The sequence below is a fragment of the Cibotium barometz genome, chromosome 15, assembly GCF_041138505.1.
Source record: "Cibotium barometz isolate CiBa-2024 chromosome 15, ASM4113850v1, whole genome shotgun sequence".
Taxonomy (NCBI): domain Eukaryota; kingdom Viridiplantae; phylum Streptophyta; class Polypodiopsida; order Cyatheales; family Cibotiaceae; genus Cibotium; species Cibotium barometz.
The window spans coordinates 39,446,440-39,458,321 of record NC_141060.1 but is presented as its reverse complement, the minus strand read 5'-3'; the positions used below and the strand labels follow the sequence as shown (position 1 = coordinate 39,458,321).

The window sequence follows — 11,882 nt, the reverse complement described above, 5'->3', positions numbered from 1 at the left end:
AAGGAGAGCAGCAACAGTACAGCGGGCTGTAGCAGTTCCAATATGACGGGCAGCAGTAGCTCCAAGAGAGATAACAGTAGCAGCTCCACGAAAACTTTGAATAAGGACAGCCCGATGGCTGAGATGAAGGCAATGGGCTGAAGAGGCTAGGAGGAGCCTCGCTCTGATACCATGTAAAAATGTGGAAACAAGAGCTAGAAACTAGAAGACTAGAAGTGAAATAAGAACAAGATTGAAGGACAAAGAGTTACCTTGAGATGAGTGTAGACAAGACACAAGCTTGATACTTCTTATGATGTGACACCCACAATATATAGGTGTGTAGTACAAGAGATAGTAGCCATGCTGATATGTGGGACAAATAAGATGCCACATGGCAGACACACAAGACTCAAGACAAAAGTTTATACTAGACTAGGAAAAGAGTACACCTAGTGTGCACTTATTTCCAACATCTTATGTTGCGGCCTCCAGCTGACTCTATTCCTCCAGCTCCGATTATGGAAACATCATTAGGGCACGCAAAGCTTGCCCCAGCTAAAACAGCGAATATAGTGCATGTGCTAGACCTGAGCAGACTATGAAAAATGCTGCAAATAAGGATAAGAATGTCAGAGATGCGGAAGGTTGGCAGAACCCAAACCACAGAAAGGTTATTTCTGTCAGACCCCGACCGTTATAGTCCAGAATATGGACCGAATCTTCTACCTCTCACAGAGTGAATCTTGCTCATTGGGAGAAGCTGCTATAGGAAAGCTTTGGGCTGCAGTAGTTCAAGGTGGAATGCAAACTTTACAGAATATGCAGAAAAATATGCAAGCAGACGTTAATATGTCTTGCAGCTCTCAATTAAATGATAATGAAGGCACCTCTTAAATGCATGTCATATAATGTACAAGGTTTAAGAAACTTGAATAAATGGAGGTTGATTTGGGATTATGTACATAGAATGAAGCCAGACATAGTATGTCTTCAGGAACATAAGGAACATGCTTTCGTTGGCCGGACTAGATTTTTTTATGAATATTGTGTATATTATGCTCGTTGTTCTACTTTCTTTGGTGTGTGTTTTCTTGTCAAACAAGAATTGCAACCAGTAGTTGCTTACAATGATCAGAAAGACAGATTACTCATTGTTCAGTGTATGCTCAATGGTTAGACTTATGAGTTCGCATCTGTTTATGCTTCCATAGTTTCTACACAAAGAGCTAGACTGTGATCACAATCACAGCATTGCTCTCATATGTGGGGATTTTAAAGTTCTCCGGCAAGAGATGATAATACTCGTGGCAATTCATATATGATTGCAGCTGAAAGAGTTGCTTTGGCAAAATGCAATAAGTCACATGGATGCCCTTGACATTTGGCTAGCGACGTGCCCTAATAAGAAGGGGTATACCTTTCATCATTATGCTTATACAACTTACAGGGCAAGCCTTGCCAGATGGTATTTGTTGAATGTTGCTTGGATTGATCGTTTTACATGTAGAATGTGGGTAGATTACTCTTTGCAACTTTCAGATCATGCTCCTATATGGCTGAGTTTGTACTTTGACATGCCACTAGATAATTTACAGCTACCAACTAATAGATTCTTGCTGATTAACAACAATTATTTGACGGCTATAACTAAGAAATTTTTGCTGATCAAGAATAGTTATTTGACACATCAATATTTCAAAGATATGGCTACTGATGTGGTCCTTGCTTTGACTGCTGGAATTTATGAAGATATGGATATTGCTTAGTATCATTTTGCATCCCAAATGCAAGGGGTGATTATAGATTATGGTAAATGGTACATGGGTGGGGAAAAAAAGAAAATTCAGCAGTTAAAAAAACAGCTGCAAACTCTTGAAGAAACTAGCCATTTTCGTCCCTTGTCTCCTTGGGAAGAAGACTACATATGTAATGCCAAGCATCACCTGGAATTGAATAATTATACGAAGTTGCAAAAGTGGCAAGTCACGTCCAGAAAAAAGCCTATCCTCAACAAGGGCTCCTCATCTAAAGCTTTTAAAGAAGCTTTCTTTAAAAGCTTATAGGCAACCAGACAAAAACAATGCATCTCACCTTGCCTCTATTGGTATGGACAAAGAAACATATCTCTGCTTTCACGCCTTAGACCATGAAAGTCTTATGGAAAACCAGACATCAGAAGAAAGCTCTGAGACTCTTGAGATGTGAATGGATTTGTTCGCCAAGATGCATGGAGGACTGAATATTCTCAATATTCATGATCATGTTTTGGCAAGAAAAGCAACTTTGTTGTCCACCCTTTTTGCCCAAAAGCAGCCTTGGACAGTGATGATTGCAGCTATGTGTACTACACTTAAAACAAACTCTTCTGGCGGATGGCAAGGTACATATTGGGATTCGCTTCTTGCAAAGCTACAAGGGGAGATACCAGCCTATCCTTTCACTACTAGAATGATAGCTGGTTGGAAAAAAAATCCTCTAGTACTTGCATTGGTCTGGAATACCTCCAGAGATAGGTAACTCACTAAGATCATAGAGTATTCACTGAAGCAGAGTTTTTTTGCAACCTCTGGCAGTTCACAAGCCAAGTAAAGCACATTTTCTATCCACTAAAAATATTTGTCTAATCCAAGATGTCATCTCTTTGGATGGCAGAATACTTACATTCCTAGAGGCGCACATTATATGGAATTGTCTCGCAAAAAATTAGAGCTTTGTTGCAGCAATTTGAAGTGATTCCACCTGTAGTTCGAGAGAATAGATTGTTGGATTGGATGCTTTAGAGAGATGAGCCTAGTTTTCCCAAAGTACCTATGTCACAACTCATTGTTGCCCGAATATACAGAATGATTATTCCCGAGCCCTGGATTGCTGCTCATCCAAACAAGCTTTAAAATTTGAATAAGACAACCAAGTGGTCGAAACAAAATCTTCAAAAGCTTTGGTCCAATAAATTGCTATTAAAGCATAGAGTTTTCCTTTCGCAATGCTTGGTTAGAGTGCTACATGTTGGTGAAACTCTTGCCAAAAGAAGGATAGCTACTATTTCTTGTTTTAGATGCTCAAGTCGCAATGAGACTATGTCTCATCTACTATGGGCTTGTTTGGATCTACTATGGGCTTGTTTGGATACCAAAGATTTCTTGCTTAGATTATTTCTTTCTTTGGATGCCAGATTTCCAGGATGTTGCTTCTCCAAGCATTTCTGGATCTTTGGGAGATATCACAAAAGATTGGCCGATTATGCAGATTTCCTTGCTTGTACATGCTTTTGGGCACTTTGTACACTCTCGATCGATCGCAATCATCTGATCTTTCATTCTACACAGATTGACAAGTACTCGTAATTTTGTTAGTCTTTGTGCCAGTCTCTTTATGATTGCCATAGACCACAAGAGATGGATCAGCTACAGTTAGACTTGTTTTTCCACTGTTTCTGATTTTCAAGAAGTTTTACTCACCTCTGAGGGATTCTTCTCTTGTACACTGAAGAAATAGAACACTGCTGAAAAGAGTGCGCGTGTGTGCATGTGTGTGTGTGTGTGCGTGTGTGCATGTGTGTGTGTGTGCGTGTGTGTGCGTGTTGATGTTTCACGCCTTTTGTCAATTTAAACAATTAGATTTCTGGAAGCTAGATCCATATGTCACTAACTAGATCACATTACCCTTTGTGATGGTTGGGAAGTTGTGTCCTTTGCCATCACAAAGAACCATTCCACAACCCGACTATTGAAAGGACACAAGCGGGGAGTGGATGATCCAAGTGCAAGTGGAGCATAGGTGAATTATGTTCCCCAATGCTCCAAGTTCAACAATAGAGGATGTCACATGCACCAATTAATTTGGTGAAAAGAGTGCATCCTTTAGTTTTGAAGCAGTTTTACACTTCAACCCACTACGAATGCAAATGAATTTTACAATAATATTTTTTGGGCTTGCATGGCCGACTAGACTTAGTTGGTGAAGAGTTTTGCCTATAAATAACAGGGTAAGGGTAAGATCTTAGCATTCAATATGAGATAAGAAGTACCCAGCCCTAAATCAACAGTTTGTAGCCATAGAACAGCAAGTTTCAGACTTATACAGCCTCGGAGCTGCAAAGTACATTCAATAGCATGCATCTGTAATTAATGCAAACCATTCATAAGTCCAAATCTAGTCCCAATCGTTATAAATATTCAGTCGTGCAATTAATATACAATAGTAAGTTGAATAGCTTCCCTTTTTTTTGTTGGTTTCAGTTTGTGCATGTGACATGACTGTGGAAGTTAAGCATGATTTATGCTAATTTCTAGCCACATACAGCCATGATCCCCACGCACCAGCCCATGTACTCAAATCGTCAAACCGCCACCGTCGATTGCTGACCTTTATCAAAATAATACTATCTACGTGCATAATCAAAACACATAAAAAGTAGATAGAAGAAGAGAGACACTCTTTACCTAACCTACACAAAAAAGTAGATAGAAGAAGAGAGACTCTCTTTACCTAACCTGCTCCTATTGTATATTACCAGAAAATGAATACAGTTCTGCTACAATGCATGACCTAACTGATGGCCTGCTGTCCTCTACTAAAGCAAGGAAAAACGTTCATGGAACCTGCATGGTGATGACTAAGTGCTGCCCAGGGAGCTGACACTACAAACTCTTCTCTTCTTCCTTCACCCTGCCTTTAAACAAGCATCTGAATGCTGGTTGGCTACTCCACAAAGTAATATATATGCTCTCCACACTGACCTCAACCATGGCCCCTTGTCCGAGTGCTCAAAATGCTGCCCCCAATTAGTCCATACTCGCCTTTGAGCTTTGCGACTACCACTGAGGATCATGTCCATGTACAACCTAATTAGGGTATTCTTTGTGTATTGATTAGGCAAATAGATTAGAATTTTCTTACATTAGCATTAGTTATGCTCAACTTTTGTAGCCATGTCACATTGGTATCAAAGGATCATCATGCCAATTTCTTCTAGTTCCTTACACTAGGTGATCATGATGTATTTGCACTAGGTTTTTTGCATTAGGGTTTGTAGGCAGCAAGGGTTGCATTCGTTTTTGCATTAGGGTCTCCTACAACCAGGTCTCACACGTCTAGCACTAGTTTTTGCATGTAGTGAGTTTGCATGTGTCAAGTCTAAGTGAAGTAGGCGAGCTCTTCTTTAGACTTCTGCATACCAGTACCCAGATGGAGAATAATGATGCTATGATAGAGAGGCATCCGCAAAAGTATGAGATCCCATAGGGGTGCCATCATCCGGGAGATGAAGAGCTTCTAGCCTGGAGGCTGGTACAGACAGGAAGAAAAACGTGAGGCTCAACTTAGGGAACAAACCAACAGTGACCTGAAGTAAGATGATAAGAAAGTTGGCATCTTATGTGGCAGCATCAGCAAGTACCATAGTGGAGTCACCAGCAACCAAGTTTAGGAGAAGGGGATGTCTGTTGTACATTACCAAACATGAATGAATGTATACAATGAAAAACAAAGGTCTTAACTCACATTTGTAACTGTATGCGCTGATGATCCAGAAATCCTTTTCAGCTACCCAGAGAACTGGCACTAGAAACTCAGCTCTCTTGCCTTCATGAATAACCTGACCTTTCCTTTTAATACGCGTCTGGATCATAGTCACCAAAAACGAGAAATGGGAACGGAAACATTCGAGGAATGGAAACAGGGAAACACGTTTTTAGGGGTGGAAACAGCCGTTTCCTGTGACAATATCACTTGGGAAACGAGAAACGGCCATGGAAACGGATGGGGTCCTAAAACGGAGAAACGCGTTTCTAGGGTCTAAAACGGCCGTTTCCTGTGACTATGGTCTGGATGCTGGTCACCCAGAAGATCTGATCCAAAACTCCATAATGTAAAATATATGCTGTCCAGACTACACACAGACCCCGAACATGGCCACCCTGATATGCCAGTTTGACTGCCCAATCAGTCCATACTCTCCCTTGGACTTTTCCTTTTAAGCAACTACCACTGAAGATCGTGTCCATGTGAAACCTGGTTAGGGTATGCACATAACAGTGCATCTTAATTAGCGTGAATTGCAGCACATAATCAACACAATTCCACTTGGCATGTTACACACGCAAAGTGACTACAACTATACCAAAATCGTGATGAAAAGTGGACGACTCTTGCAAGCTCCTGGCTCACACATGCAGCTCCTTGATGGCTTGGAGAAATGTTGCAGTGCAACATTTCAATATGCCTTTTCAACGACTGTGTTTTTCAAAAGTGCTAAGGTAACAATACTCTCCAATAAAAAGTATGAAATCTTGGAGTTTCCAAGCAAGGGATTCTTATGATAATCTCAATTCATCTTGAACAGGTGGCTTAAAGCCTTAGTACTACCAACCCCACCCCCCTAAAGGCACTCCATAACATTAATGAAAGCTTTGATAAAAATGCCCTGTTGCTAGTTCACACCCATGCATCCACACATTCACACTAGTTGTCCGGATCACTAGCATGGCCAGCCTTCCAAGCCATATTTGCTGCCATCAATTTATTTGACCTTCAGGATATATCCTGAATTGGGATCCATGTTCCTGGGAAACTCACTGAGATCTTTAAATTGAGCCACAAGCCAAGCAGAAGTACCAGACACTGGTGCATTGCTGCTTGGGTCAATATTTTCAAAGTTGCAAGAGACAATCCTTGTCCTAACCTAGCCCCCCCAAAAAAAAAACATTTGTCTTTTCTAACCAACCTCCCTTTGAAACCTCAAGGACAACATATTTCACATCTTGTTTCTAGCAGTTAGCCACCAAAGTTTTCTTCAATTATCTGAACACCTGTGAGCTATGTGCCCAGCATATGCAAGGGACCATCTAGAACATATGCATCATAAAACATTTCTTTTGTTTCAGCTTGGTGACATATAATCTTGAATATTGGATAGAAAAAAGATGAACAAGCTTAATGCCTCTTCAGCCTCTTTATTGATTTGTTTTTTTAGTGAATAGATACCAGATTTCCAAGACAAACTCAGAAGAAAATCCTGTTTTAGCTTTAGAACCACACTACTTGAAGCTTGTTTTCAAATTCAACATAAGATCATCCATACCGCTTGGCCAATTTCTGCCAGCAAACAAGTCAGTCCACTGATCATACGCTCATTTTTGTTACCTATTGCTGGAAGCAATAAGACGTCTTTGAAGGACTGCATCCTAGAAAGCAGAACCTGGGGTAAAGCCTGTGACAAACATCATAGCAAATGATTGACAAACAACCACAACTCTCTCTCTCTCTTTCTTTCTTTCTTTCTTTCTTTCTCTCTCTCAGAGTGAAGCAAGGATGCCCACTGTCTCCAACTCTCTTTGGCCTCTACATCGATGAGATTTCGGCCTTCATTGATAGAGGGGGAGGAAGCGTATCACTAGGAGGCATCCTTGTTTCCATAATACCTTATGCTGATGACATTGTGCTTATTGCAGATTCTCCAAAGGCTCTCCGGAGGCATCTTGACACATTACAGGACTTTTGTGCTCAGCGGGATCTCACAGCAGTAAACCTTGGGAAAACCAAGGTTATGGTCTTCAACACATCCCCTCTCAACTGAGTTTCACCTACATGAGCAGCCCAGTGGAGATTGCACTCACATGTATACTTGGCAGTCACTTCTACTGGACCAGTCTTCTAAATGAGCCATGTTGCAGAGGCTAGACTGATGTGAGGGTATGCTTCTCTTGCTCTGATGGAAAGACAGTGCTTCCAAGCCCATTTCCGGGAGCCGAGGACCAAGATGTGGCTATTTGACACCTTGGTCACTCCGGCATTAATGTATGGAGCACCCTTTTGGGCACCTAATCTTATAGTGGACAAATGGCTGAAGATAGACAGGACTCAGGTCATGACGCTCCAGACAATCACATACATTCACAGAATCAATGCCATGGCCCCTTGGAGACTCCCGAGGCTTGCTCTACAATCCTCCCAGCAGGTAGTAGCAAATGGACACGAGTCATGGTATAGCCAAGCATGCACCTGGTTCACGAGACTTTATGGTTGCCCCTCTTGTAGAAGCAAACATAATCTTGGGAATTCAATGGTTTCACAAGTTCCAACCAGTTATTCATTGGGACACACACACTTTGTGTGTCGATTATCGTGCACCATAGTAACATGAAACGTTTCGTCCGTTTCGTCGTTTCGAAGGTTTCGTTTCGTCTATTTTGGACGAAACGCAAAGGTTTCAAAATGACACTTCTTATATACACATACCAAATTTATAACATAGCCAACAGAGAGATGAAGATACATTTTTTGGGACTAGTGGGTATGAAATTCATGATTTTGGGAGTAGGTTTTTTGGCATTTTCAAAATTTGGGCAAGAAAAGCAGAGGAAGAGAGGAGAAAAGAAACAAGTTGAAAGGGAAGACGGAGGTGAGAAGAAAAGGAGAGAAAGTTGGAAGACAAGAAAAGGAGAGAAAGAGGAGGAGGAAAGAGAAGGAGGGAAGAGGAGGGGTGGAAGGTGCAGGAGAAGAGAGAAAGAGGAAAAGGGAAGAGGAAGAGGAGGCATGGAGGAGAAGAAGTGAAGGAGAAAAAAGGAGGAGTGGACGAGGAGAAGAGGCGGAGCAACAGGTTGCGGCCGAGAAGAAGCGTCGGATGTGTGAAGTGGCAAATGGGCAGCAAACAAGGATGGAAACAACAGCAAAAATCGCATTTGCAAAAAAACCTTCCGTCCTTTTTTTTACCTCACTTTACATTTGGGCAAAACACTATTTCGATGGGCAGGTTTCGTTTTGTTTCGAAACGTTTCGTGCTAGAAACGTTTCGTGCCGTTTGAAGAGGGCAAAACGGGTTTTTATGTTACTATGTCGTGCACTGGCCGCATGATGATGCACATCTTCAAGGACTTAATTGGAAAGTGTCTGTTCATATTTTTGGACCACATACTAGTATTTTTAGCTACAGTTGACCAACATGACATTGATGTGAAGAAAGTTTTGAAGTTGCTGGAAAGCAACGAGCTCTACGTCAATGAGAAGAAATGTTCAAGGTTCACTACCTTGGATACATAATTAGTGCCAAGGGCATCCGACTTGATCCGGCCAAGGTGGCCAAGATAGTCAATTGGGAGATTCCACAAACACAGACCACATACGACATCCGATTCTTTGTGGGCATATGCCAAGCATATTCTATCCACATTGACAGATTCTCTGACCTCTCGACGGACCTCAACAATCTACTTAGGGGTGTCAAGACCAGAAGGCAATGGATCCAAATGACTCCACGAGCTTTGGAGGCATTCAAGAACCTCAAGGTGGCTTTGTTAAAAGCGCTTGTCTCGTGGGACAAGCCGTTCCAAGTACTCACCGATGCGAGTAACATCCCGATTGGAGCTGTGTTATAACAGAATGGCCATCCAGTAGCTTACATGTCCCGTAAGTTACTGCCACAAAAAAGAATTTATCGATCTACGATCAGGAACTCCTAGCAGTAATTCAGGCCCTGAAACATTGGAAGCACTTCCTTCATGGGCTGAGAATTTGAGGTTCACACTGACCATCAGGCATTGCATTGGATTCAATCAATGCCAAGTGCACAGTGGAGTGACCGTCAGCACTGCTGCAGCCAAATCTTCCAGCAATTTAGTGGTATGATCGAGTGCCTTCCAAGAAAGGCCAACCTAGTGGCCGATGCTTTGAGCAGAAAGGGAATAGTGACTTTGATTCAGAACACCAGACTCGACCTTGTTGGTACGTGACTAGATGACATGAAGCACACGTACGCGGATTCCGAGGAATTCGGACACAGTGGGAGAAGGCATTGGATGCCACAGGACCATGCCACTTTTTGATACAAGATGGTTGGCTTTTCAACAAAGGCCAACTGTGTGTCATGAAATCGTTCATGCCAGCTCTTCTCCATGACGCCATCATTGGTGGTCATCACGACATAAATTCGACTCTGGGGAAGCTAGAAAGGAAATATTATTGGCCAAGAATGAGGCGAGGTGTTCACTCATGTGCAACAATGTGACCTTTGTCAAAAAGTGAAAGCTTCTCGTGGAAAGAAGATGGGGTTGTTATAGCCTTTACCCATTTCCGAAGGACCTTTCCAAGATATATCGATGGATTTTGTCACAAATCTCCCTCCCAGTCCAAGTAAGCGTAATACTCAATGCTTAACTATTGTTGATAGATTTAGCAAATTTGTTATGCTTATTTCGTGCAAGGCCAATATGACCGCCGAAGATATTTCCCATTTGTTCATTCGGCATTGGTATCCGATTGGTGGGATTGTAGGACGCGTCAGACCGAGATGCCAAGTTTACCAGTCATTTCTGAAGGACACTGTTTGATCATTTTGGTACTAAACTTAACTTTTCGAGTGCATTTCACCCTCAAACTGATGGCCAGACAAAAATCTACAACCAATTGCCCTTTGATATGCTGAAGTGTTATGTCCACGATAAGAAAGATAAGTGGGAATCATTTTTGCCTTTAGTTCAAGCAGTTTTGAATGATTCATTTTCTTTAACTATTAGCATGACTCCTTATGAAGCAACGTTTGAAAGACCATCCCAATCACTATTGACCAGAACCTCATCTGCAGTACCTAAAGCGAGCAGATTGACAAGATCTTACCATGAGATTTTGGAATCAGTTAAACACACGTTGGCTAAAGCGCAGGAGGCCTACACTATGCCAATAAAGACCGAAGGGATGTGAAGTTCTCGAAAGGAGATTGGATTTATTTTCGGATTATGAAGCAACGACTGAAACAGGTGGGCAAGCGATGCCCAACGAGTATGAAAACGATGGATAAAAAGGCATTTATTTGCCAAGGACCTAGTCGTGAGGTTTTTAGTACTCTTTTAGACGCCCCTTTTCTGCCTTTGCACCACTCAGAGGTGAACAAAATCATAGGACAAGATATTATTAGATTAGACACTGAGAGGACATGGGTATCACCAACGAGCCCTCTAGGGATGAAGATGAGTTTTTACACATTGCCACCTTTTCAGTACTCTTTAGACGCCCCTTCTCTGCTTTTGCACCACTCAGAGGTGAACAAAATCATCAAGCAGGATATTATCAAATTACACACTGAGAGGACATGGGTATCCCCAACGGGCCCTCTAGGGACAAAGATGAGTTTTTACAAAGATCACCTGCTTCGCCTCACAAAGGATGGTTTCATCACTCTTCCAAGATACACGGACATACATTTGTCACATGGCATCAAATGCACTATTGGTCAGATCCGCACTTCCTCTCATCAACTAAGGATTGAGACAGGTAGATATGGACCACATAGAGTACCGGCAGAGCAGCGTATATGTCAGCTAGAGCCAAACAAAGAGGAGCACTACATCTCTCGATGCCCCGTGTACTATGAGATTAGAGGGAGGTTCCATTGACTTTTGAGAGAGGGGTTCGGCCCCCTTGCCAGAGTGATGGGCTACAGTGATCAGAGATGCCTAGGACTTTTCTACTAGAGATACGCCGGCATTGAGAGACTCTCATATGTGGAGGAGCAGCACACACAAGTCCTCTGCAGAGACAACTTACTGTAAGCCCAGCGGAGCGTGCAGGTGACAGACTCAACCAGGTGTCCAAGAGATAAAAATATAAAGAGAGAGAGGGGAGAGAGAAGAGGGAATGGGGATCTTGCATAGTACACCACATTAAGCGGGGAACAGGCCCCGCTCCCTTTCAGGAATTTATTCAAGAACAATCCACGCGCACATTGGCCAAGATCAATACCATCAATGAATACAAAACAAACAAATATGTCGATGTACGATATCCAAGTCGATGTCGATGTCGACGTACAAGATCTCTGATTTCGAGCACACCACGGGGATGACCCACAAGTATCACTCACCGGGCTAGTACCAAATCCAAATATCCAAATATCCAAATCCAATGAA

The 11,882-nt window shown here is 42.2% G+C and overlaps 1 protein-coding gene across 4 annotated transcripts in view; it reads right to left on the bottom strand.

Annotated features, from left to right (window-relative positions):
- Window positions 1-11,882, bottom strand: part of LOC147631285 (ARM repeat superfamily protein) — a 202,063-nt gene that overhangs the window by 105,027 nt on the left and 85,154 nt on the right. For all 4 annotated transcript variants that reach the window (XR_015267554.1, XM_086809654.1, XM_086809655.1 and 1 more), the window contains exon 7: window positions 7,064-7,192. Coding sequence is in view for 3 of the 4 variants with exons in the window: in XM_086809654.1 (XP_086665780.1) it covers window positions 7,064-7,192 (129 nt within the window). In the remaining variant the exon portion in view is untranslated. The remainder of the gene's footprint in view (window positions 1-7,063; window positions 7,193-11,882) is intronic.